Source organism: Psittacula echo, assembly GCF_963264785.1.
Source record: "Psittacula echo genome assembly, chromosome: 1".
Lineage (NCBI taxonomy): Eukaryota > Metazoa > Chordata > Aves > Psittaciformes > Psittacidae > Psittacula > Psittacula echo.
Genome location: NC_137735.1, coordinates 55,069,380 through 55,096,121, shown reverse-complemented (window position 1 = coordinate 55,096,121; position 26,742 = coordinate 55,069,380). Strand labels below are relative to the sequence as shown.

General features: G+C 41.0%; 1 protein-coding gene across 4 annotated transcripts; it reads left to right on the top strand.

Moving 5' to 3' along the window:
• Window positions 1–1,979: 1,979 nt before the first annotated feature.
• UBE2D3 (ubiquitin conjugating enzyme E2 D3) lies at window positions 1,980–26,742 on the top strand. 4 transcript variants are annotated; one of them, XM_080612059.1, is made up of 7 exons: window positions 1,980–4,426; window positions 19,222–19,285; window positions 19,371–19,402; window positions 21,840–21,917; window positions 22,776–22,881; window positions 24,193–24,286; window positions 25,867–26,742. In XM_080612059.1, the coding sequence occupies exons 1-7, from the start codon at window positions 4,403–4,405 to the stop codon at window positions 25,910–25,912; spliced, it is 444 nt and encodes a 147-aa protein (XP_080468185.1). In that variant the 5' UTR covers window positions 1,980–4,402; the 3' UTR covers window positions 25,913–26,742. The 4 variants fall into 4 exon arrangements, with proteins under 4 accessions (XP_080468185.1, XP_080468186.1, XP_080468184.1 ...); XM_080612060.1 differs by lacking the exon at window positions 1,980–4,426 and adding an exon at window positions 4,559–5,370; XM_080612058.1 differs by lacking the exon at window positions 1,980–4,426 and adding an exon at window positions 5,415–5,767.

Below are 26,742 nucleotides of genomic sequence, written 5' to 3'. Positions count from 1 at the left end.
TGGACTCCAGATGTGAAAAGGTTTTACTACCTCTTCTTAACAGAAGGGGTGATATGGTCCCAGTGTAAAAGCCAGGGAACTGAGCACACTGTACAAAGGCTGTAACTGTGATCTTGCTGTCCTTCTTGAAGGGGAGAAGCCCCAGCTACACAGGAAGAAGGGCTCCTGGTCTTTCGTATTTAAAGCACAGATCAGGTGGAACCCAATGACATCCCTAAACCTGTTTTTCTTCCACAGTCATGTAATGGCATGTGGGTTAGCAAATTCAGCTTTTTTATTTGTTGTGTTAAAAAAGCTAATGGAACAGTCTTATCAGCTTTCTTCTGTGATCTTACTGTTTGTGGTCTGCACTGAATCAAAAGGGCCCCCAATTGGGTAAGTTTTGGACAGACTAAAGAGGGATTTGACTGCAAGCTTGATTTATGATAATTAAAGAAAAAACAAGTTGGACAGGATGCTGAAATTTGAGGCCTGGTAGCACACGCAAACAGGGGGAAGCTGTTGTTGTTCATCTTCTTGGCACTTTGTTTTCCAGCAGCAGAAGCTGTTGTGTTTTGTCTCTTCCAAACAAGAACTAATAATGATCTACTGGATGGACTAGTAAGAGTGCCTTGCTTTTGCTGAAGTAATTTTTTTTTTCTTAGCTAAAAAGGAGTAATTTTTTGGACACACTTTGCATCTTGTTTCTCTCTTTCCGTTTTTTTAAAGCATCCTGTATGGAATGCTGCTTGGTCTCCAGGGTGCTTGGTTGCTCTAGCTGTTTTGAAGACAGATTGAATAGCACGCTCAGAATGTAAAAAACGCTGCTCTGGTGCAAATGGGAGTGAAAAACTGACATTCATGTGCAAGCATACTACACTAACCTTCAAACTAAGGCTGGTCTGCTTCTCCCTCAAGCCCCCTTGAAGCTGAAGTGCTATGACAACATATCAAGGCAATCTCCACTCATGCTTGCTCTGCTGGACCATCACAAAGCAGCTGAAATGTACTAGCCAATTCAGCCTTTGGAGGTTATTGGCCAAGTGGCTGCACAGGACTCTGTGACACCATACTTGATAAAGAAAACAAAATTCAAGGAGGGAGGTCAAGCGAATTGGTCTGTTCTCAGTACTTCTGTGCAAACTGTTTCTTACCATGCCATATATACTGAGCTATTTTGCAGAATAAACCACTTAACATCTAACCCAACTTTACTACTGTATGAGGATTAGACATGCTAATACCTCTACTTCAGCCACTTCTGAGGATTAGCTTCAAAAATCAAATTAAAATGAGGCAAACCCAAATAGACTGGGCAGTTCCACAATAAGGTGCAATGCTCATATTCAGTAACCATCATCTGTGCCTCCTGCATCTAATATTACCGTGTGCAAGTAGCATTATAGTACACCTGCTGTGTGTGGTAAAGGTGAGAAACTTTTTGTGTATGGCCCATCAGTATATTAAGGTCAGGAGGCCTTAATTGCCTGAGTATTCCTGCAAACACCAAGGGGGAAATACATGATTGTTACCTCACCTTTTTGAGGAAAAAAGAAGCGAGGGCGAGCAACAGAATGTTACCCAAGCAGGACTGTGTGCTGTGACTTGCAGAAGTGGCCACAGAACTGTGAGTGTGCGTCTTGTTTTTCACTCCTACACAAGTCAATATGTTTTATTCTTTTTCTCAAGTACATTTAAAGATAATTGTTTAAATTGATGGATTTGGTTTAAAAGAAACAACCAGTGAGTGTAATAAAGTGTGTGTCTAAAAAGGTACACTAGACCAAAATATGCAAACCCAGTTCTGAGCAATGGCTAGAAACAAGAGCTATCCCAATACATTTTAAATTCTCTTTGGAGTCAAATGCTAATACAGATACTGCTTTTAACATGTAACTGTTGAAAGGCACACAAACAGAACTTGATTTACCAGATGAACAATTCCTGTTGTCTAAAATTAGCAGGGAAAATTACATACTGTCAACAGTATGTTTGTGCTGTTCTGCATTGCTTTTATTATACAGTAAAATGTGAATCCCAAGCCAAATCAAAACTTTTTAATAGAGTCATTTTACAAGGTCATTAATCTCAAATAATAATTAAAAATGTAGAATTAGAATACTGTTAAGTACCTAAATCTCCTCAGCTGACAAACAAAAATGAAAAAGTTCAGAAAGTTTGTACCCAATTTACAAGGCATGACAAGACATTACAAGAATATGTCTGTGACAGAGACACACTGTTGATCTGGAGCAGTTTAACAGCAGTTGCAACCTAAAGCAGGCAAGGAACAGCAAGGTGATTTTCAGCAATATGCTTGATTAAGATGATAAGAACATTAACAGATAGTTTGGGACTACCGTTCCCAAATATGACACTCAGAGTGCAACTAAAATAATAAGCAGAAAATGAAGACAAGGAAGTACTACGAATGGTTTAGGTGATCACAGAAAGATAAATGGACATTATAAGTACATGGCATTACTTTCTTTCCCACCTTTACATGATATGAATGCTCAAAAACTATGACAGTCCTACTACAGTGCTGTTTGTAAAACAAATAAAGCATTGCTACCGTAATTCACTGCTAGCTGCTCTCAAGCTTCATACCGAAAACATTGTTACACAATCAGGTTTTCTGAACATGCTGCCTTCCCCAGACAATAATTACCATCCTAGATAGCAAGAAAACTTCACAGTAGCGCAATAAAGGCACTATAACGAATGCAAACTCTGTTCAGTGCAGTCGATGTAGCTAATTACATATCCATGCTTCCTGGATAGCAAAATGCCATGTTTATTAACACGATGTATCTATCCCCTTGTTGCAGCAGCAGGGCAGCCTGGCATCCATTCTCTGCCTGTTATATTACAGAAGCAGAGGGAGATTCCTTCCCTCTGTACACATGTATACAGCTATACATAAAGCTACACAATTTATTACCGTGAGAAAAGAGCCTAGCAGAGAACAGTTTTAAGTAGTATTTGGTGACCCTGGCCTCTGCACTGGCAGTCTGTGTTGCTGTATATTCCCTTTGGTCGTCTTTCTCCCTAGACTGAGAGCCTTGGTATGGTTTACTTGTCTGTGCCGGTATGCTCTCTTAAACCAAAGCGTCCAGGCCTGTTACCATCAGGCCAAGCCTCTGCTCCTCCCCGATACTGCCGCTCTCCCAGGCCAGAGCAAGCCTTTTGCTGCAGCATCGGCACTGTACCAATGGCTGAAAAGCCCCGTGGCTTCAGGGCTCCGCCGAGCCCCAGCAGCGCGAGTGCGAAGGTGCCGGCGTTTCTTCTCTCGAAGCCGATGAACGCCCCAGCCTCGCTCCTTGCCGCACCACCACAGAACCAGTCCCTTCCAACCGCGCACCGAGCAGCCACACGGACACCCAGTTTGGCGAGAGAGCAGGGCCCGCAGCAGGCGGCTCCAACACCTAGCACGGTACAGACGATGCTCGGCCGCCAGCACGGTCCGACCGGGGACAGGCGGCTGACAAACCCGCTCCCCACAAGGCCACCCGCCACCGCTGACAGACTGCTGAAGGTGTCAGCTAACGCGCGGAGGGATACCACGCAACCGCGTCACCGCACCGATATAGGTCCGGCCGCTGCCGCCATTTCGCGGGGGGGGGGGTGGCTTGTCGTCAGCGGAGCGCGCCGCCGCACCGAGGTAGCTGCCGCGGACCCGCGCGTGCGATGCCGCAGCGGAAACCGTGGGCAGCCCCGCTCGGGCGGTGGCAAAAAGCGCCACCACAGAAACTCTGCCCTGACCGAGAAGCTCATGGGCCGCCCCAAAACCTTCCTTTCCCTGCCCCGCCCTCCGGCGAGGCACCAGCGCCCACCGCTCGCGAGATCATCCCCATCCTGAGCGGGGCTGGGCCACAGTACGCACCGGCCGCGCATGCGTTTGGCCCACCCGGTGGCGGCCGCCCCGCCCCTTCTCCCTGCCCCGGGGGGGCCGCTGGCGACGGCGTGTCTCGCCCTGCCCCGCCCCTCCGCGGCTCCGCCTGCCGCCTCCCCGCGGTGTCTGGGCCTGCCCGGTAGCGGCTGTGTTGGACTCTCTCGTCCTCTCTTTTTCTCGGGCGGGCGGCGCCACTTCTCGCTTCTCCTCTTCCACCCCACACGCTCTTCTTCCTCCCAGTGGTGACGGGAGGTGGCGGAGCAGCGCGGCGGGAGGAGCGCTCCACGGCAGTCTCTCTAGCGCACGGCCTCGCTGCCTGCAGGGCTCTGGGCGGCCGCAGCGCTCCGGTCGGGCGCCCCCCTCGGCAGTTTCCGGGGGAAGGAAAAGCGCAGCTGCCCCCTCCCCCTCTCCGCCTTCCTCCCCGTCCTCCTCCTCTCTTGCTCCCTCCCTCCCGGCCCCCCCTCGGCGCGAGCGGAGCGCGGAGTCACCGCGGCGCACAGACGGGCCCGGCGGCGGCACTCGCACACAATGGCGCTGAAACGCATCAACAAGGTGAGCGCGGCGGCTCCTCCTCCGCCTGCCCCCGCCACCCTCCTCCCCCCTTCGGGCTTTTCTCTTTTTTTTTTTTTTTTTTTTTTTTTTTGTTAATTTTTATTTTCCGTTTTTTCTTCTCATATCCCGTTCTCCGCCTGGGAGGAGAGGGTACGGTTTCGGGGGGGGGGGGGGGGGAGGGGTGGTGTCTGCCGGGGGAAAGGGGCAGAGGCAGGAGGCCGGCGGAGCCAGACCGGTAGCGGCCGGATCCTTTCGGCGAGGCCGCGGCCCGGCTGGATCGTTGAGGCCGCTTTCTCCCGGCCTAGGCCTGGGCCTCGGAGGTCGGCCAGGGCCACAGAGGGCAGGCGAGGGGGGGGACTCGGTTGAGAGCGGGGCGCGGCTCGATTGAGGCCGGAGTGCAGGAGGCGCCGCTCCCGGGGACACTCAGATGTCAGCGCAACCTAGAGCCTCCCCAGCTCGGCGGTGCCGTGGCCGCCACTGTTCCTCCGCTGCCGGCCGGCCCGGATGGTGCCGGTACGGGTATGCCGCACCGAAACGGAGAGGGTTTAGGTCCGATCGCGGCCCTCCCCGGGGCAGGCAGTCGGCCTCTCGGGCCGGTCTCTCAGCGCTGGCGTGCAACTTCTTTCCCGCATTGTAAGATGGCGGCGGGTTCGCCTAGTTGTGGCTCTTTCCGGGATCTCTCGCTTTCTGCAATAACATGACACACACATACCACGCACGTCCGCGCTCCCGCCGGCTCCGGAGCGGCTGCCGCCGTGCTATCCTCTCCCCGGGTTCCCCCCTCCGCCCCGGGACCGCCTCTGCCCTCCACCCGGCCGGGGATTGCCGGCCGCCTCGCCTCGCCTCCCGCGCCGGGCGGGAGCGCGCTCCGCGCCGCCGCCTCCCCGTTGCACAATCGGAGCCGGGTGGAGTAACTTCACGGCTAACTCGGAAAAAATGCCGAGGTGATGAAAGTTTTCTTTTTGTTGGGCTTTTCGATTGTTGGGTTTAGTTGGTTTTGGCCTTGTTTGGGTTCCCCTTTTTTCTTTTTGGGGGCAGTGGGGGTGGGTTTTCTGTTTTTTGTACTTTTTTCAAACCTCTTCCAAGGAAGAAGGCTCCCGACGTGAGGCTGCACTTGAGGCAGCTTTTAGGGTTTCTCGGCGGCAGCGCTTCGGGGTCGGGAATCGCTGAGATGTGATTGCAAACGCCATGGAAGCGCAGTGGCGTTACCGGGAAGTCGCTGTTGATCTGTGCTGCTTCGCGAGCTACGTGGAGCATTTACGTATTTCAAGAGCTGAGAGGAGTTTCTTGGACATCTCGTAGCCTGCCAAGATGGCAGAAAGTCGGCGTGTCCTGAAATCGGTGAACTAAACTTACTTGCACAAAACAACTTTTAGAGGCACTGTATGAAGTTTGCCGTCTATTAGCCTTACTGTACTTTTACATCACTTTGGCAGTGCTCATGGGCACATTTTAGTTAAAAAGAGGTTATTTATGATTTATTAGTGAAAGGATAGTTCTGCCATCCCTGAAAATTTTAAATCTATTCTGGATTAGCGCTAGCTAAGGGAATTGTCTTTGAATTATGGCTGTGCTCTCACAAGAATTTCAAAACAATTCCTTTTGAATCTGCCATCAGAACTTGTTCCCCTGTATTAGTGGATGATATCACTTGAGTTGAAACACAGCTAGGATACTCCCTGGTATGCTTTGTCATCAACTCATGCTTATGAAACACACTTGGGTGCTGCAGGTAAGAATTTATTGTCAAACATGAACCGAGGCAAACCCCCACTTAGATAGTCATCTGGTGGTCAGAACCTTAAAGCGATTCAGCATGGCTCTTGAATCAGTAAGTCATCTCTTCAACTTTAAGGCCTTGGACTGTGCTGTGCAGTGTCTTGTCCTTGCAGCAGTGTACTTAGTGGTCCTTACACTCTACAGTACTCTGTGTAGTATGAAGCTTCTTCCTTTGCCCAGTGCTAGTTTAGAATTGATGGAATGCTTGGGTTAGGGTTTTTTCTTGTTTGTTTTAGTTTGGGTTTTTTTTTGGTTTTACGGGTTTGGCTTTTTTTTTTTTTTTTTTTGAGGTGCTATTTTTAATCGGTTTGCACTGTTACAAGGTACACTTCCAAGTTCATGTATGGCTTACAGTTTTGATTTTGTATTTGCCAACCTGGAAAGTGACATTTTGCTAAACTGAAACCACTGCTTGCAAGTTGCTTTCTTCCCAAGCATGGTTTCCAATATGGGTGTTTACTGATGCTGAAATCCAAAAATAGCAGGACCAACTTTGCAGCAAGACGGTTATGAATTTAGACTTTAATCCTGCGAACCACTAAGACAGAGATGGGATCCCCTGTCTTCCAGTCATAAGGTCACAAATCAGACCTTGAAACTCTCCACTTCCGTGTAGTACGCTGTTGGCACTAAATCACAACAGGCTAAAGAGAGATCAGGACCTCAGAATATTGTAATCACACGCAGCTGATTTGGTCTGACTTGTGGTATTACCTGTCAGGACTAGAATTTGTTGTCTCCTGCAGCAGATGACATCCCAAATGCATCAGTGAAGGTTTTTTCAGTCTGTTTGGCTGACTCCCTCTTTGTTAAATGTACATATCAAGCAAACCAAAATTTTTTTATTATACTGCATAAATCAAGGCTTTCAGACTCTGTTAGCGTGTGTAAATTTAATCTGAAGTATGTTATACGTTCAGGATACATCAACTCCTACTTAACACATAACTGGCAAATTCTACTTTTGGCTTGCAAATGAAAGCACATGAGTATTTGTGTGTTATGTATTGGGTTATCTACTTCTGGAGCACCCTTTCTGAAGCACTCTCCAAACTGAAGTAGTTGTCAGGTACATAGCCATTCCCAGAGAGTTTATGTTATGCTGGAGTTCATGGTCACATCTGTGCCATCTGCTCTGAGGGCAGCCTGCATTTCATTGGCAGAACTCTCTTTTATTTGTATGGCTTGCTTTGTACAAGAGTGGCAGTTGTTTTATTATAACAAGCTACTGGTTTTGCCATGGAATAACGTGAACCTACATCTTAACTGTTTCCTGAGGGGGAAATTTTTTCCCGAACTTCTTTTTCTCCCAATTTTCAACAAATTCATGTTGATTTATGAGCCTGTATCTGAATGCTTGACACATGCTTGTGGCATGTGGTATTGGTCTGAAGTGAGTGGTACCTGCTAAATGCGCATCCTGTAATTGCTGCAGCATGTTGGCACTTCCGCTTCAAATGATGATGATGGTCTGGCAGCAGAGAAACATTTATGTAGGAGTACAGGATTGAGAATGTGTAAAATTGAGAAAACGTGGGGACGTTACATCATGGATGCACATCCATTTTATCACTGCTATATGCATCCATTAGAGTGAGGTAGTATAAAAGGCCTGGGTAGTGGTTTTGATAGGCTAAAAGTAGAATTAATACAGGAGATTAATAGAATTAATATAGGAGATGTATGCATGAAATGTCTCATCTGAAAATCCTTTAAAAAAACTTGTGCCAGCTATGCTTTATGTCCATTTGGTTAAGCAACCTGGCATCATTATGGCCATCATTATAGAAAATCTTAGGTGAAGTTGGCATCCGGGAAGCTAAAGGCTGAAGGTGGCAAAGCCATTTATTGATACTTTAGTTCATATCGAAGGCTTCCATTGACCGTGGTGGAGTGGAGAACAACTATTTTCCTCAAGGCTGTGGCCTCCAGTGCTACTCCTACCTGTATAATTAATTGCAGCTTTAACCCCATTCCTGCAGATGCTCATAGTAAGAAATGCTGCTAACCCTGGTGATAACCATAATATTTTTTTGAGATTGGATGTAATGCACAGCAATGAAGACAGCATGGAATTCTTTATTAGTTTAACCAAAGATGTAGCTTTTGTAAAGATGATTTAATTAAAGAGCTTGCTTATTGCGTTTGTTTTAAACTGCTACTTACTTCCTTTAAACTTAGTGTGGAACTAAAAAAAACCCAATAAACTAGAAAAGCTGTTTGGGATTACGTTTTCTTCTCTAGATGAAACCTACAATACTTTATTTTTGCGGAGTCTTGGGTTTAGTTTGCTGGGCTTACTCAGAATAGTTCAATAACTTGAAGTTACATGATTGATCTTATGCATTGAATGAATATTTAGAAGTAAGACCGGAATTGTCTGTTCAGGGGCTCAAAGTTAATCTCAACTAGCTAATGAAATACTTTTAATGATCTTAGTTAAAATGCTTTAAACCTTTGTGAATGCTCTCTATGTATTGAATTTCCTGTTTTACTTCAGTTATTTCACATTAATTATCCAGGGGTAGACTAAGTCTTGCCTCAAGTAGACACTGCAGTGCAGCTATGGCACTCACTGGTTAGAAGGGTCATGTTGAGCCAGAAGGCAGTGGTTGATTTTAAATATTTCAATGTCAGTAATGGAGTTTGGGAAGCACTAGTATCGAAGAACTTCAGTCTTGTTTAAAAGACAGAACAAAATTATTCAGCATCAGATGAAAGCTGTCATCACTTAAATTCTGTTTAAGGTTTAGCTTATCCAAATAGTCAGAAGTGACGTTTATTACTATGAAATGAATATCAATAAAATAGAAATATTGCTTCTTAATTGGGTAGGTTTGATACTCATATTCAAGTCCAGTATTTACTGGTATGGTCTTGGACATGTTTTAAGAACTGATTATTTTTAATGGGAGGAAAATTGATGCTTCCATAACTAGAAAGTTTGGACTGCAGTAACTTAAGATTTCTCCTGTTAATTGGGCACTAGGCTTGTGAAGCAAGTTCCCAGTCAGCACAGATCTTTAAATATGTGCACTGGAATGGGGAGAGAAGGGGATTCTAATCTCACTTAAGTAATTGCAGAACTTCAGAGATCAATATTCCATTAGATGGGTACTTCTTGCAAACCTTAATAAAAATGGAGTTCTCCAGTATGTTAAGTATTTGGATGGGATAATGTACAGGGTAAAAGGTTGTCCAGTCAACATTTTCTTTATTATCATTCCAGCTTTTAAAGATCTGCTTTTGAAAGTAAGCCGGTGCTTTTGCTATTATTCCCTGTGTGAGTTTCTTCTACAGAAGAGCTGATGTAGAGCTTCATAGAATGAGCTCCCTTCAACAGCTTCCCAGTCTGTAACCAGCTCTGAAGCACTAATGCCTTTCTTTGTGCACACACATCAATGGAGGAAGGAGGGGGGAAGGATGTAAACAGCTGTAAGTAGCAGCTGTTGAATACAGAGCAATAAGTTGCCTCTTGCCAAAGGCATCTCTGTCCCTTGTGAAGGCCACCTCTAGCATGGCTTCATTCCTACCTGGGAATATTTTCCCTGTATTCACTGTGTTGAACTGTTGAAGGAGAGAAAGGGTGGAGGTTCTTGACCTTGTCTGAGATGTCAAGTGACAGCTGGTAAGGAGTGGAAAAGGGTAGAGCTTTTGTGTAATTCAGATTAGGGCATTGATACACTATCTCCAGTAAATCTTTGTTGCAAATATTAAGGTTTTGCCACTTTTAACTGTCTGCCCCGTGTTTTTTGCGTATGTCCCTCCCCTGTACATCAGAGCTGGCAGATGGGTGTGTGTGGTCTGCACTCCAGCAATAGGTCTGGTATTTCATTATAAGCTGACTTTTGTTGGTAGTTTAGGCTATGATGTTATAGCTTACATTGAAAAGGCTGAGTGACAGACATGTGTTTTCTCCTGTGACTGACACGATGAAGTAACCTGCCAGAAAAAATAAATTAGTGTGAGAAACGGAAGGAGCAGTGAGAATGTAGGTATGATTGCAGTCAGCAGTGCGTTTTATATGTACTTGCTTTTTGTGAAGTTGGTTTTACCAGAGGAATCTTTAAAACTGTGTTGCGTTGCCCATGCTGGACAGTTTTGTCCTGAATCTAAATTTAACACCTCAAACTCAAGTACAAGAGCTTTTATAAAAAAACCTTTTATTTCAGTGGGCAGTTCATGGGGCGGTGATCTGAATTGAATGTGGTAGGTAGTGTTGGGGAAGCCTTGCAACAAAAAAATAGTTAAAATTACATTCAGAAGTTTAACTTGGTGTTTATGTCTTTGGCAACCCTTCATAAAACGCTTGGATGTTGATGAGATTTAATGCTGAAAAATGAGCCAGACAGCATTGCAGAATGCAGGACTGAAAGCTAAAGAGGTAGAGGGGATTTTTATATATTTTGTTTAGATATTGTTCAGAGCCTTTTTACCAGCAGTAAACTTTAGTATTAAAATTCTGAGTACAGGGCGTCTTTGTTCTGAACCTCATTCCTTTGAGATGGGTGATATGATAGACATATTAAAGATCTCCTGCAGCTTTTTACAGTGTAATTGCAATGGTTTTTTTTACTCTGGTTTTAAGAAAACAGGATGGGAGGATTGCAGACTGCTTTGCAAATGTTAGGGACTGGTGAAAAAAGGAGACAAATGTTCAATCCTTTCCACAAGCATCTGGACACCAGAGTTGCAAACTGAACTGAGCACAGATGCTTAAGTGCTTTAGGTTTTTCCAGTGGAGGGCATGAGGATTGTGTTAGGTGCTCAGTGAACTTTAAAGTAAGCTTTCTCTGTAAACTGGACTTAAGTTGGCCATCGCTTCTGTAAGCTCTTTCAGGTTTCTGGCAAGTGTGTGTCTTGCTCTTGTGCAATAAATATTTCCCAACATTTGCTGGCCTGTTTGGATAAAAATGCCAGATAATTCTCTAAATCAGGTAACTGCAAAATTGGTTTTTTAACCTTAGATTTAATTTCTTTTTTGAGTAATGTAGAATCTCCTGAATGACAGTTTGCCAGATGAGCAGTGGTGCGCTTCCATTCCCCTAATTCAGACTGTGGTCTGTTCATAGATAAAATTTTAAACACTTTTATCTTAATTTTATAGCATTTTAAAGACTTGTAGAAATCAGTGTTGTCTAAATAGCCAAGGTAGAACTCAACTGTAAGAGCAGCTGCAGTCCAGAAACAGGCTTTGTTTGTGTGTTTCCTTGGGGCTTTTTATGCTCTCTTGGCTCAGTGTGAGCTGGTTTTGTGTGTAACTACCTAATCCTATAGACAGGCCTTAGTTTTGTATCTCTACCACTAGCTATTCAAAACACAGAACCATTACGAAGGGTAATTATGCACAGTAGCATAATTCGGTGGGGTCATTGTTCGATTGTAGATAAGCTGGTATAATCATCCCCGCATAGTTGTGTTCATGGACTGTACTCCTGTGGTATATTGCAGTAGTGTTCACATGCGTCTTTAGATTCGCCTAAAACATGGACTGGTAAAAGACAAGCCTGCTTTTTATAAAGGAGAGATGATTTTCACTTTTTAAAAAGAAGAGATGAGAGTTCACTAGGTTAAATAACTAAATTTCAGAATAACATGTCAGAGTACATCTAAAAATGAATTCACCACATTGATTACAGATGTGTTATTTGTTAGAATATTAATCTGGTAACTTTCTGTTATATGATATTCCTTTCCATATATTTTGTTATGAATGTGGAGAGTTCTTGTGCTTTTATTCAGAAAATGCAGACTGACCGAGGTTAAGTTATTAAGTCTGCATGTGACTTTTACAAAAACCTTGTCCTTTATTCTCCCAGTCCCCAAAATTGTTGTTTGTGGAGGCTTGGCAAACTCTAGAAGGCCTCTGTCACATGGAGTCCAGGGCCGTGCACAGAGGTGCTGCTTCTGGTTGATGTGTCAAGTGCTGGTGGGTGAGGTTCCACTGTATGTTACTGTGTCCTTGACAAACTGTGGGCAGCCCATACAAAGGCTGTCAACATAACACTGCCAAACCCAAGCATCTAATGAGTGTTAATCTAGCATTTGTGTGAAATTGTCTATCACAATGCTAAAATCTCATTCCTGAGTGGTAGTCATCAGGCCGGAGTGCCTTACTTTGAATATAAACTTCTTTCCAAGTACATCACTTCACATTTGTCTATACGGAATTTACAGTTCCTTTGTTTTTCTTTGTTTTCCTTCTGTTTTGTTCAGCTAGGTGCATCTTGCAATTTCTCTTGTGGCTGGTTTACACTAGTTATCTTCTCTGAGGGCTGCATTGTTGTCCTGGGTCATAGAACCAGAGCATTGTGGTTCTTGCAGGGAAAATCTCCATGTGAACAGTATGCTTAGTTTCAGGGTCCAGTATTCAAAAGATTGGAAAAGCCAGGATTAAAATACCTGATTATTGAATAGATAGGTGGTTAAGCAGTGCTTCACTTTTCTTTTCAATGTACTTCAGTCAGTGTGCACAGCCCTTATCCTACACTGAGTATGTGTTTTTAATAGCACTGGTAATTTCAGGGAATGATATTTGTCATAATGCCTTGGAATTGATGTATGTAAAGCAGTCAGATTTTCTTGAGTAAGACTGTTGTTGTGGGTTTTGATTACTTTGGGGGGGAGCAGGCCATACCTTTGAGTTCAGAGCATAAATATAGGTGTATAGTTCCCATCCTTTTTGTGCTGAATGTCTTTAGTGGCTGACCAGGAAAGCGAAGCTGGTAACTGAGCTCCCTTTCCAGTTGGATCTGTGCAGCTACAGAGGTGAACTCTGCAAAAGGTTGGAATACAATAGACATTTTAGCTGTGGTAACTCTGAAATTTGCTGAAAACCATTACCTACGTTGTACACCTTCCAAATTTCAGAACAGAGAAGAGCTGTAGACAATAGTCTCATTCACAAAGGGCTTGTGTACTGAAAGGTAAGTTCTTTGAAAAGATATCGTGTAGTCATCTGAGTAGTTGTATCACTGTCCAAGCACATGCAGTAACTAACAGTTGTACAGCAGTGTGGCGTTTCCTTCCTTGAGAGGCCTAAAACATGAATATTTCTAGGTTTTCTTTTAATATACTATTACGATATTGTTGCTAGATACTGTACAAACAATGCACGGTGTGTAGCCTGAGAAGTCCCGTACTAAAGGCTTGAGAAAGGAGAAGTGTGAAAAGTAGAACAAGCAGCATTATCAAGTTAGGGACAATCACAACTGTTACATTCGTGGCCATGTTTTTGGTTTCTTAAAAAACTGTCCTGTGCTTTTTGGCCCTTGCTGTTTTCTTTGACTACCCTTCATGTGTTTTCTCTGCATGTTTGCTATAGTGTCTTTTTGTAAGTGACAGGAACCTACATATTTCAGGATTATGCACTGTCATTATGCATTATTTTTTCCATTTAATAAATGATATCCAAAAGGCCAGCTTGTTTGATAATTTTCTACTGTTTACACTTGTCTTGTGATGTGTATCATGCCATTGCTTCCTTATTCAGCTTAAAAATCCACATTTAGTGTTCTTTCAGACAGTTATTTTCTGCTTCCAGGAGTAATTAATTTTCAGGCTGAAGTGAATGTTGCAAATGCCAGGTGTGTGGGATGAGGCAGTAGTTCTTTGCTGGTTGACGCTTCTTAATCTTCAAACAGGCTTAAATGTTCTTCCCCTCCCTTTATAGCTGCTTTCGATCCTGCTTTTCTAAAGCTGTTTTCATCTGTGAGCTAATGAGTAAGACTAATGCAGTGATGAATTTTTGGATGCTTAGAGTTGGAAATACCCTGTTGGACACAATATCAAACAAGGACTCTAATAATTGGCTTAAGTGTTCTTTATTTTCTTTAATTTGAACTTATGATTTTATTGGTTTAACCTTTCCTGCCCTCCAAGGCAGAACTTAAAGCAAATCAACCCAGTTTTTTCTACTATGCTTTCCTGATTACAAACCAGAAAGTTGCAGTAAATGATTTTAACATAATTCTGTTAGAGATCAATATTAAATTTAACTCTGAGTTTATGCCTGTGGAGGAAAATGAGTGATCTTCTGAAGCTCAGGTGGGAGTGATCTTCTGCCGCTCTGTATTTAAGTCAGCTGCTACTAGCATTAAAAATGAACCCAGGCTATTTCCAGCTTAAACTAGAAAAATGTAGCGGTAGTGCCACAGGGAGTATGAATGCTGACAAATGGGAAGGAAGGGAGCTGACGCAGATGCTGCTCTATTTGGTACCTTGAAAGAGGCAGTTTGGTAGGCATCAGGCTGTCATTTCTTACAGAATTTGCTGAGGCCTGAAAACATCTGTGAGAAAAGCAACTAGTTCCTGTAAACATTTTCCTTCACTGTCTTGCACATGCATATTTGGGTGAGGTATCCTTTGTAATTTTTCAATTTTTTTTCCTCCTTTAATGGCTGCTAGGAAGGAGTTGTTAAGAGAGTTTATAGCAGCTTTTCTGTAAAAAGAGACACTTTTGCAGTTTATAGTAGTATTTTATTCCTGCATTCACACTCACAGGTGAATGTTTTGGATCATCATAGAATGGTTAGGGTTGGAAAGGACCTTAAGATCATCAAGTTCCAACCCTTCTGCCATGAGTAGACGCCTCACAGTAGACCATGTTGCCCCAGGCTCTGTCCAACGTGCCCTTGACTGACAGGGATGGAATGTTTATCCCACTTCTTTGGGCAGCTGGTTCCAGTGCCTCACCACCCTCGCTTGAAGGATAAGCAATATTTTCTGTTAGTTATTGTATTTATGAAAACCAAGCAGATGTTAGCTTCTATAAACATATTTTTTTTCCGTGAAAATACTGGTTTAAGGTTTTTTGTTAGCTTTTTGATGAATCTACAGAGAAAAAGAAGAGGGAAGATTAAGAATGGGACTGTTTCACTAATAAAACTACATCTTTCTGCTACAGACTTTATGTGAAACTGGCAGAAGACCCTGGTGCTGAATTTGTGTTAAAGCAGGTCTGCCTGCTGCAGTGGCGGGTACTGTTGCTGTATTTCCAAATTGTTGGAAAATCATCTCTCAGTTTCCTAAAACTGCTGCAAAATTGTATGTATATTGCTTCCTGTATATGCTGAGTTGCCATTGTCCTCTAACAGTAGCATTGATGCTTACTCCTTAACGAGTGTTTAAATCTGTAACAGCTGAGTGACTAATCATCCTTGTGAAGAGGTAGGAACTGTCACAACTTTATATTTGGAAACTGGGACACAGAAATGGTGATCTGCTGGAGCTATACCGGAAACCTCTGGCAGTGCCAGAGACTACTAGTCACGGTTGTAATTCAAGACTAATCCTTTCCGATAGTCATGTAACACATCACTCTGAACCAAATTTGGCTGTTTCTGTGCAAAGTCGTTGGAATTTGCTGCTTGGGAATTTATTTTTTTTTTTTCCTTAGGCCACCTGTAAAGTGAAAAACAGTAGGAGCTGACCCCAAGGAAGTGTGGGTTCTGCTTTGAGGGGGTTTTAAGGCAGCTTGGGATGCAACTTGTGTACCTCTTGGTAAAGGAAGGCACTACTGAAACTGAATGTAAACAAAAAAAATAAGTAAAATGGAACTAAAACAAAAAATAAGTATTTCAGCAGAAGGAGTATTAGAAGCATAAAGCCCTTATATATTGAAGCTTTACAGAATACTTAAATTCTGCAATTCTAGTTAACCTCTGTAAAATGAAACTGAGCAGGGTTTTTACCTTCTTGGCGGGAAATGGGGGAAAGCAGGGGAACAATTGAGCTGGTTTCTTAAAAATTACTGTCTTTAATTGACTCATGGAAATGGTGAAGCTTGGTTTTGATGTCAGGAGTTTTTCAGATGAAATATTTTCCTGTTGCAGAGTAGCTGCTCTTGATGGCTGAGCTGAGAAGGGTGCTCTGTGTTTCTGCTGCTGAGTGTGGGAGGCTTTAAAAAAATAATAATAATAATAATAATAATAATAATAATAATAATAATAATAAAAAAGAAGAGCTCCTCGGTTTCCTTGAATGAAATGCTTCAACTGTGCTCCAAATACCACAGCCCATGTGCCTCTGCTTGTTTAGTTGACAGTTATTCCAGTTTGCCTGTTGGATTCAGCAGAGTTGTAGCTTTTAGAAGGAGGCACTCTTTAAAGTTACATAGAACTTGTTGCTCCCTTGTCCCTCCCTCCTTTTGTGTAGCTGTGAAGTGTCACAGGCTTATCAAGGAGGTGAAATAGGCCTGGTGGTCCTGTAAGCAGGCAGAACTTGCCAGCGTTCGTTTCACATTTGCGTGAGTTCTTCCATAGCACTTCACACTCTGCTACATCAAATAGCTTTACTCCAAACGTTATTCTTCTGACCGTAGTACCTAAGAGAAGCCTTATTTTTTTTAACTTGGTGGGTATATTACTTGCTCTGTAGTTGAAATGTGAAGTGGTGTATTATGTTTCTAACCTTACCGGTGTTTGAACTGCTTGGAACTGCATCAAATTAGGGCTGTTTGGGTTTTTTACAGAAGTGTTTTGGGCCAGACAACACTTCAGTCCTTTAGCTTACGAAAATCACTGCTTGTTTGTTCTCTAGAACAGTTCAAGTGGTTAAAAGGGGTAATTCTGGTCATGTATTTTGAAATGACTAGAGACTGGAATGTTAAAACTCCCGTGTTTCAGCTTGTAAATTATTCTTAATTTACTGAAGCAGGGTTTTGCACATATTTTTCACCAGAACTTACTAAATTTAATGTTAGTTTTACATTTGCAGTCCTACTTCTGTTTACTTTTTCCAGTTGAATTTACTTTAGCTAGTTGAATTAGACAGACACTCTAATTTTCCTGCTGAGTTAAGATACTTTATCAAGTACTGATTTCTTGTTTCTTTGAAGACAGTAGTACCTTTTGAAAAGCTCTCTAGTCTAATGCACATACCTCTTAACAGTCCGCTTTATGCCAATCTTTTCTTGTCTTAATACTACTAAGTTTTGTAATTTTCGTAAAATGCATGAAGAGCCTTTTCATGGTTCTTAGTTCCTGTGATAGTCCTTAAAAAATAGGACCTGTTCTTCTTGCCTGATTAAATCAAATAATTCAGTAATGACTACACGGGCACATCAAAATAGTAATGTTTGTGCCTTTGCTTATTCTGTTGCTACAGTTTATTTTAAGGGACAAAATACGGATTTTTTTACTCTTAGTTTTTTGAACTGATTGCTCATTCTTAGAACTGGATAATGTATTTAGATGAAAAATAAGCCTGATTAACAAAACTTTCTGCATTTCTTAAATGGGGGGAAACCAAAGCACAAACCCCCCAAAATCCCCCCCAAAATATTAAAAGAGCTTTCTATGTGAAGGTTATTTTACATTTATTGTTTGCCTTTGCATGGATAATGTAAATTGACATAGCAATCCCTTCCAGAGGGTGCTGAACAACATACGGACCTAGTAAATGATACTTTATGGCAGAAATAAGTGTGTCATGGGGACCCTCAGTAATAACTGCAGAGCGTAGAGAAATGTACTGTAAATGGATTTACTGTGTTCATCTGGAAAGAGCTGTTGCCCAAGCTTCCAAATAAAAGCAGCAGTGAAATGAACTGTAATATTAACTTCATTCTGCCATTGCTTATCAAAACTGATAAAATTCCATTTTACATAACAGTCTGGTTACTACATAACCAGTGCAAAACTGAAATCTGGTTTTTAATATTTGGGAGTGGGGTTTCTTGGAGCATATGGACGTCTGCATGTTGAAGTAGTGTTATTCTCTGTGTTTGCAGCAGTTGTTGGCTTACAAAGTGCGAGGTATCTTGTGTCACAGAGAACTTAATTTTATCAGTATTTTCCCCTGCTCATTTTATGTTTGCTTACACATACTAGGTTTTTAGCAAGTGCAGAATTTGTGAAACTTAAAGGATGTATGTTAGGATATTCCCAGGCAAAACGGCTGTCTGCTCCGAATGTGTGTGTGTTTCCAGCATAATAGATATGCCTGGGTTTCTTAAATGTCTGACAAAGTAATGGAAAGTTCTTGTTTTAATTACTTGGTAGACTTGTAGCAAAATAACTTGTATGCAGCTTAATATATGGGAGAGGGACTGAAGGTGTTCCGTTTTTTCTCATGACTTCTAGATGCCTTGACAAGTGCAGATTTATAGAAGCTCCTGAAGCCATTTTTAGATTCAAAAAGAGAGCAGGGGAGAGGGAAGATACCTGTTACATACTTCCAACTGAAAGTATAAATTTAATTTAAAAAGACACTGTCCAAACAAGTGACTTGTAGAGCATTTAAACAAATTAATGCTGAGCTGCTTTGATTCGTCCCAGTAATCTCGATACTACACAAGGAATTTTCCATCTCAAGTTTCTCGTGCCCTCTGTAATGGGGAGCGAGTTGTTTCTGCAGCTCAGTTATTCAGAACTGTAAAGGCATCGTTGTCTGAAATGTGCAGTTTAAAATAAAAAAATACAGGTATTTTGCATGATTACAACACTTGTCATCCTTTTTCATTTTCCTATCTGCTTAACTCTATGCAAGATACATCTCTGCTGGAGGTAGTGGGGAAAATGAAACTGAATTTGTGTTGTGTGGTTTGGGGTTTTTTTGCTTTCTGTTCTAAGTTTTAATATCGGATATTACATACACAGTGCTTTGTTTCGTGAAGACTCATCAACAGCTTTCTCTCTTCCCACCTCTCTAGCTAAGACTGAATCCTTGAAAATCCTTCATGAGAAGGTAGTTAGCCTTTGCTCGCTTCAGGTTCTGTGCCCTGTCTGCTCTCCTTCTGTCCGTTCTTCAGCAGAAGCGTCTTCATGGTGGTGATATTTATTTGGAAAAGCATAGTCATGGTAGCTGTTTGCCTTCATAGCTGGTTTTGGTGATGGTTGTCTTTTATAAAGACAATTTTGATACTGATCTAATGGTTCTAATAGCTGTTACTATTCATTCTTCTGTGCTTGTATATGGAAAAACTCTTAGGGGTTTTTGCTGGATACGAAGTGTAAATGACAGTTCATTAGCATTTCTTCTCTGAATGGTGCGTTTATTCTTTTTTTTTTCTAAAGGAACTTAGTGACTTAGCCCGAGATCCTCCAGCACAGTGTTCAGCAGGTCCTGTTGGAGATGACAGTAAGTAACCCTAAGTTCTGTGTTTTGCTGTGCTAACTCAAAACATATCATGCATAGATAATAATGCGGAGTTTTTCTTTTGTAGTGTTTCATTGGCAAGCCACAATTATGGGACCTGTAAGTATTCTAATTCTTGTGATGTAATATTAAACGAGAGTTCTTATTCAGGAGGAAACTGGGGGGGTTTGTTTTTCTTTTAATTTTAGAGGTATTCCTCACAGGAGATGAAGCAGGGGATCAGTCTGATGATACTTATTGCTGGTATGTTTTATGAGGACATCTCTTTCAGCTGAAATGATCTCTAAAGCAGTGTTAGGCATTATCAATATCTAGGAACTTTGTTAGCATTTAAATTTTTCTAAAATTTGAATCTAGCATGGACTTTGTACTAGAGCTGGTCCTAGTGTCAGGAATTAGTTGGAATGCCTTTGTTTAGATCTTAGAACTGGGAATCCTTATTTGATCTGATGTCGTGCCCTGAGATCTTGAATACTTTTAGGATTACAAGGGGAGAAGTCACTGAAATGTGATCCAGCTATTACTGGAGGAAAAAAGTCTCTCTTAAATGTTCAAGAAGCATCTGAAACCTGAATGTGACCTTCTTCTTGCTAGAGTAAAGCAAGCAAATGTTTTCCTTACTGAAACCTTAACTTGCAAACACTTGACATCTGGAGTTCTCAGGGCTGGTTGTCTGTATTTAGGAAACAAAACCTTCTGTAATTTGAGAAGACAAGTATTGAATGCCAGTAGACCTGCAGCCACAATATGGTGCTTCTGATGAGGCCACAAAGTAGGAATTAAGTATTAGTGATGCTGAATTGCCCTGACTTAAATATACTTACAAATGTGGTTTTAGGAAGTGGCTATGGAAAATGTGCTTATTAGAGGTTCACCTGACTGGAAAAGCAGCTTTCCATTCCAAAGTCCCTGGTCCTCATTGATTGCAGCTAGGTGCCTCAAAATGATGAAGTTGTTTAATAGTTATATTCATGCTTAAATAGCAAGGAATGTTCTGCACTGTACTGAGTATGATTTTATGTGGCTGGTGTCTGCGTGGACATACGGTATTAAACACCAGTTGAATTTAAATTGGGATTATTATGTTTTAGCTTCTCCTTCTGGTTTAGTAATGTACAGCTCCTTTTTATCCATGTGCCTTTTTTGTGCTGTCAAAAGGTCTGTGTTCCTGTTTCAAGGTTGGGCAGTATCCTGACAGAAGTGTGGTGTTAGTAGTTCTAGTGCTCCTGTGGTGTGGCAATCATCTGGCCTTCCACCTCTGCAGTAGGATATTACACAGGCTCTGATTTTCTTAAATGTAGGAGAGCTTCCGTTGGCTTAACACATTCTAAAAGGGGTTTGTGTAATTGCTAAAAATGTATTCCTGGAAAATGCCCATTAAAAGGGTTGCTTTCTGGTTCCTTAAGGCCTCACATAGTATCTGTTGACCGAATACAAGAGTTTGCATCTTGATTGCTAGGTTTTCAGCAGAGATGAGATAGGATGTATGTGTTTTCGGTTTGAGTGCCTTGTATTGTGTCACAGAATTTCACTTTCTGGTATTTAACTAAGATGTGATTATTTTCTTACATTGGTGAAATGTTTTTGCAATTAATATGAAAATTCAGTTTGCAAATAATTCAGAAGTGTAGTCTGTGTATCTCATTCATTTTCCCCAGTCCGGAATCTAGAATTAAAAGCATTACAGTCTTCAGGTTAAGCAATGGAATAGTTAACTAAACTATTATTTAACTAAATTTCAGAAATTTAGTTGTCATTTCAAGTAAAATTTCTTACATTTTTCTTCTCGCACAATTCCTATTTAGCCACTCCATTTATTCTGTTCATTTTCAACTTTTTTACTTCCACATGTTGCTTTACTGTTAATAGTTAACGCCTGAATGAAATACCCCATGATTGTTTCCTTGGAGCAGGGAATAAGCACTCAAACAGACTTGATTATGGTGAATTTCTGAATGCAGAAAGGGAGGAAGAATTTACTTTAATCTTGATTTATTTTTTTAATTGATGGTGCTGGTAGGGTAGCTTTTTTCTTTCTTATGTTTTGAGGTTTTTTTGTTTTGCAAGGAGCGGAGTTAGCTGTGTATTCATTCATAGGTTTTATGCAGAACTGAGCACTGCCTGAGCCAAGGACAAAACTTAGGAGGGAGTAGGAGGCCTTTAGAGGTGTCCATGGCCACTGAAAACTGGATGGCCACAACACGGAGCTTGAGGTTTTTGAACCTGAGAGGACCCCCACTCTTTTAACACACTTCCCAGAGCCATTTGAATGCTTTTCCCAAGTTGTCCTGAAGGAGTTGTCAGAGAAGCTGTTTTCTATGAATTAGCTCAAAGAAGTCCATATGGAAAGTGACTTGTATGTGTTCTGTATCGTTTACCTTAGGAAGCAGTAATTGAATTTTAATTGTCTCTCTTGGTAGGTAAGAGAGACATCAGTTTTTTAAATAAATTTTGTGTTCTTTATTTATAAATAACATCTTGAGTGATACTTAGTTGTAAAGATAGTAATAGGAGAATTATTTGTTTGCTTTGACAGAATGACAGTCCATATCAGGGTGGTGTATTCTTCTTGACAATTCACTTTCCTACAGACTACCCTTTCAAACCACCTAAGGTAAGTATTGCTTTCTCAGTTGTGAAGCTAGCATTCTTTAAAGAACCAAGTACAGGACAGAAATTGTCACATCTCTGTTGCAGTATTGTCCAGTTCTCACTTCTTTTCATGCATTCCTACAGTATGTTCGATGACTAGGTCCCTCTCTGACTGCCACAAGAATGGGCATGTATTTAGGAGCAAGTTTGTATGTGTGAATTTTGAATGTCTCAGAATGATGTTTGGTTTTTTTTCTGTGGGGTTTTTTTCTTATTTGGTAAAAATCTCATTAGCTTTATATTACTATAATAGAATTATTGATGAAGGAACTGTCAAGTATTACAGTGTAGCTGCTTGGGTTGGTCTATAGGAATGTGACACTATGGATAGGGATGAACTTGCTGAATGCTTAAAATCAGTGAAGATGGTGTTTGTTGGAATTTGGCAGTAATTGTGAAATATACTTAAATTTATCAGAAACTAGCACTGTCTTCTAATTTTCAGTCACTGTGAAAGTGCACACTTGGAGCAACTGCAGTGTTTGAAGTTCTTTAGCTTTGTGATAGTAGTGTTACTGTGGTTCAGACACTTCTGTTGAGTTGTCTTCATCATGGTGCAGGCACCTGTGATTCAGACAGAGAAAGGGCAAGTATGAGGCTGTGTTTTAAATAGTGCCTGGTGGCTGGAACTAGTGAGAGGTTGTGGCTTGGGTGCATTTCAGTGAATTTGGTGCAGTTTAACTGCTTAATCCTTTTGTTTTAGAGTAAATTAAGTTGACTGATGACTAATGGCTTGACTGAGAAGAAAGGGGGATGTCATTGTCATCATAGACCGAAACACGCTCTTCTTTTTTTTTTTTTTTTTTTTTTTTTGTTGCAGGTTGCATTTACGACAAGAATCTATCATCCAAATATTAACAGTAATGGCAGCATTTGTCTTGATATTCTAAGATCACAGTGGTCTCCTGCTTTAACTATTTCTAAAGGTAACTTTCATGAAAGAGAAATGTTTCCATCTTGTGTTGAATATTGTGCTTTTAGCTTCGATTGTTTTGAGTTCTTACCCATCTCTTGATTTCCCTTACTTGTTCTAGACTGTTTTGCCAATTTGATAATGATACCTTACTGTGTTTTTCATGGATATTTGGGGTTTTCTCTAACACCTTCTGCTGCATGGCTGTTGGAGGCCTTGTCTGGCCACTTCCTTGCTTCAGTATTCTTAGCAGAGCTTAATGGCTTAGTCCCAGAAGAATCTGTCAGCGTTGGGATTGAAACAGGCTTGTGGTGGTATATTTGAGTTAAGGCTGGGAAACTGTTTGCAGCTATCCATGTAGATGCACACTTGCATATTAATTTAAAGTCATTTTAGTAATGAAATCTGCATAGTTTTTTGACTGAGTCGGTCTAGAATTACATGCAGGGTTATATTGGCATATCGTTGTGGTAGAATGAGTGAAAAATCTGTTACTGATACACATTCCTTTCTGCCACTGTGCACTGGCATTGTATTACATCATGAACTAAGCTTACTGATTCTACTTCAGGATAAGTTGATGGGCTGCAATAGAAGCTTTGTAGTTTTCCCCATTTTACTATAGTAAATAACAGTTAATATTCAGATATTTTCACTATGATCAAACTTTGGTTTGCCTCAAAGCCATTGGTCACTGTGGCTTCAAAAGATCCATCAAAGTGCTCCTTTGTCTATAGAACTTGTAATTCCTGTCTCTCCAAGGAATCGGTTTACGATTTGAATGTGGATTCCGTACGTTTTAATGCTGTCACTATTGTTTTTCTTTCAAAGCTGCTGTGAAAGTAGAGGATAAAGTCATCATATCTGCCTATAACAGTGTTACTCCTTTACTTTACAACGTACATGTAGTTTTGTCAGTGCAGACCAAAGTACTGCTACCTTACATAAACCAGGGAAAGAATTCAGTCTAATTTTGTTCTGGGTTTAGTGACTAAAAGCATGGAATGTGCTGGTCATCAGGGTACATAATAACATGATTTTGCTGGCTGCTACATTGCGTCATAGTGCAGGGACAACAGTGCTGTTCTCATGTGCTTACTGACAGCTTTAAGTATTGGGAAATAGGAAACAAATAGTTCTTAGGAACTTTTAGTTGTTCTGGGCTTTTTATTGAGAGTGGATTGCAAATTTTGGCCTTGTATCAGGAAAAGGCTTTTTGGGTTCTGTGCTGTGCTGACATTATGCTAATGCAAAGATCTGCGCTCCATGGTTTCTGAGATTGTTACTCCTGGTAATTCAGTTCTTTCTTTATTTTTTGTTACAGTTCTCTTATCCATTTGTTCACTGTTATGTGATCCAAATCCAGATGACCCACTAGTGCCAGAGATTGCACGTATCTATAAAACAGACAGAGACAAGTAAGTACAGAGGCATGGAGTTGTGTAAGGCTTTGAAAGAGTGCATTGTCACACAGCAATTGTTGGGTGAGCCTTTTGTGAAAATCTGGGATGGAGAGAACTTGTGTGTCAAAGGAGTACCTATTCTTGGTAGTGCATGATTTAGAAACAATGGGGCTTATTATCTTTGAAGTTGTGGGTTTTCTCACATGTGTGGCAGTATGTCAAAGCATGTATTGCCCAGGTTTTTTTATTACCATGCATAAATAGACTATAGTCAGATCTTCATATTGAGGAAAAGCTAGCTTTGTTATTCTGTTGCTTTCTTTTGGTAGCAGCTTGCTGCCTCATTGTGGTGCTCCCCTTGGAAAAAGGCTTCATAACTTTTTGTATCTGTGTTAAAACAGCTTTTTTTTTCTTTATGTGGTTTTAACATTTTCCACAGATAGAATTATATGAAGTAGATTGTTTTTTATATAAAATATTAATGCTAAATATACTTGTCCAATTAGGTACAATAGGTTAGCAAGAGAGTGGACAGAGAAATACGCTATGCTGTAGGGTAAGAATATCTGCACATTACGGTGCATTTAACAAAATGGAAACTTGTCAGCACTTGGGTGCTGCATGCTCTAAGGCACTGGATTAACTAACAGATAATTGATGCACCAGTTATATTGAACTTGTATATTTAACAGCTTGATCTGTGGTTAGTGTGAAATGTATTGGCTAGTCACCATTTCTCACAGATACTGCTCTTGCATGGCCAAAAAGAAAAAAAGATAGTATGAAATAATTACCAAGTTTTGAGAAATCAGAACAGGTTGACAAGCTAAGTATTTGCCCAGATTTTGTCAGAATGTCATTAAAAGTGATGCCCTGTAGCAGGACCTCTTGCATAGACATGAGTGAATTTAGACAATCTAAACCTTAACTTTTTGTTCTTCAGCAGCATCTGTCTTCCACATACAAACTAGGAAAACGTATGGGGATTATGTTCTGCTTGTATAGTTGAAAATTAACTTCTTACTGACAAGCATGGAGTTAAGTATAAACTAATTGTGAGCTCAATTCCTCTGGAAGTAGTGTAGTTAAATATTCTTTTAATGTCCCTTTTAAAATTGCTTGAGCAATATACTCATGTGGAAAGAGAATATTAAGTGTGAAGAAATGCTTAGTGTGGTTACTCTCTAAAATGGGAAATTCAACATTCTGTATCCAGTGACATTATTAACCAAGTAATCTTTACTTATGGCATGTGATACTCTGTAAGCTTTACCTAAGGACAATATTTAAACAAAATGCTCTCCTTGCCTCTCCCACCCCAGGTAGTCTCTATTCCTTCCCCTTCAGTAGTTTTTCACAACAGATTTCTAGCAGATGGGCTTGTCTTGAATTTAGTGTTTCATGTAGATGAGAGGATATCCTAGTTACTTCAGGGAGGGATTTTCCATTTTTTCAGTTCCAAGTATATCTTAGTGTAGAAAGAGCCTTCTCTTAGCGTGAAGGGAATGGGGAGATGGGTATAAAGTGATACGTAATCATGGACTGTTTAGGAAATTCATTTTCATGCTGACACCAGTTCCTGTTTTTGTTCGCAGGTACAACAGAATATCTCGGGAATGGACTCAGAAGTATGCCATGTGATGCTACCTTAAAGTCAGAATAACCTGCATTATAGCTGGAATAAACTTTAAATTACTGTTCCTTTTTTGATTTTCTTATCCGGCTGCTCCCCTATCAGACCTCATCTTTTTTATTTTTTTGTTTACCTCCTTCCATTCATGCACATGCTCATCTGAGAAGACTTTAGTTCTTCCAGCTTTGGACAATAACTGCTTTTAGAATCTGTAAAGTAGTTACACAAGAACAGTTGCCCAAGATTCAGAATTTTTTTTTAATGGAGCATGTGTATTATGTGGCCAATGTCTTCATTCTAACTTGGTTATGAGATTAAAAACAAACATTCCTCACTGCTCTAACAGATACTGAAGATACCACCTGCAGGGGGGAGGGGAGATGGATGTTCATTTTTCTCTCATCAAAGAAGTAACATTGCTGTAGCAACATCCATCTTGTTCCAAACCTTCCAGTGTTAGAGAACTGAGGCTTTATTATATACTTTTGCTCATAACTGATGTGTCTGGAGAATTGGTACTGAATCTATAGCATCAGCAGAACAGAAAATGTGATGTATCTTATGCATGTCAATAAAGGAATGACCAGTTCTTGTTTTACAGAGAATGGAAATTGGAAGTCAAACATCCCTTGTATTCCAAAAATAGGGTCTAAGAACATTTTTGTAATTCATTTAAATTTTGTTAGGAGGCTTGGAGCTATTAGTTAATCTGTCTTCCAGAACACTGTTTAATATAAGCACTGAATAAATGATGCAAGTTGTCAATGGACGAGTGATCAACTAATAGCTCTACTAGTAATTGATTTATTTTCTTCAATAAAGTTGCATAAACCAATGA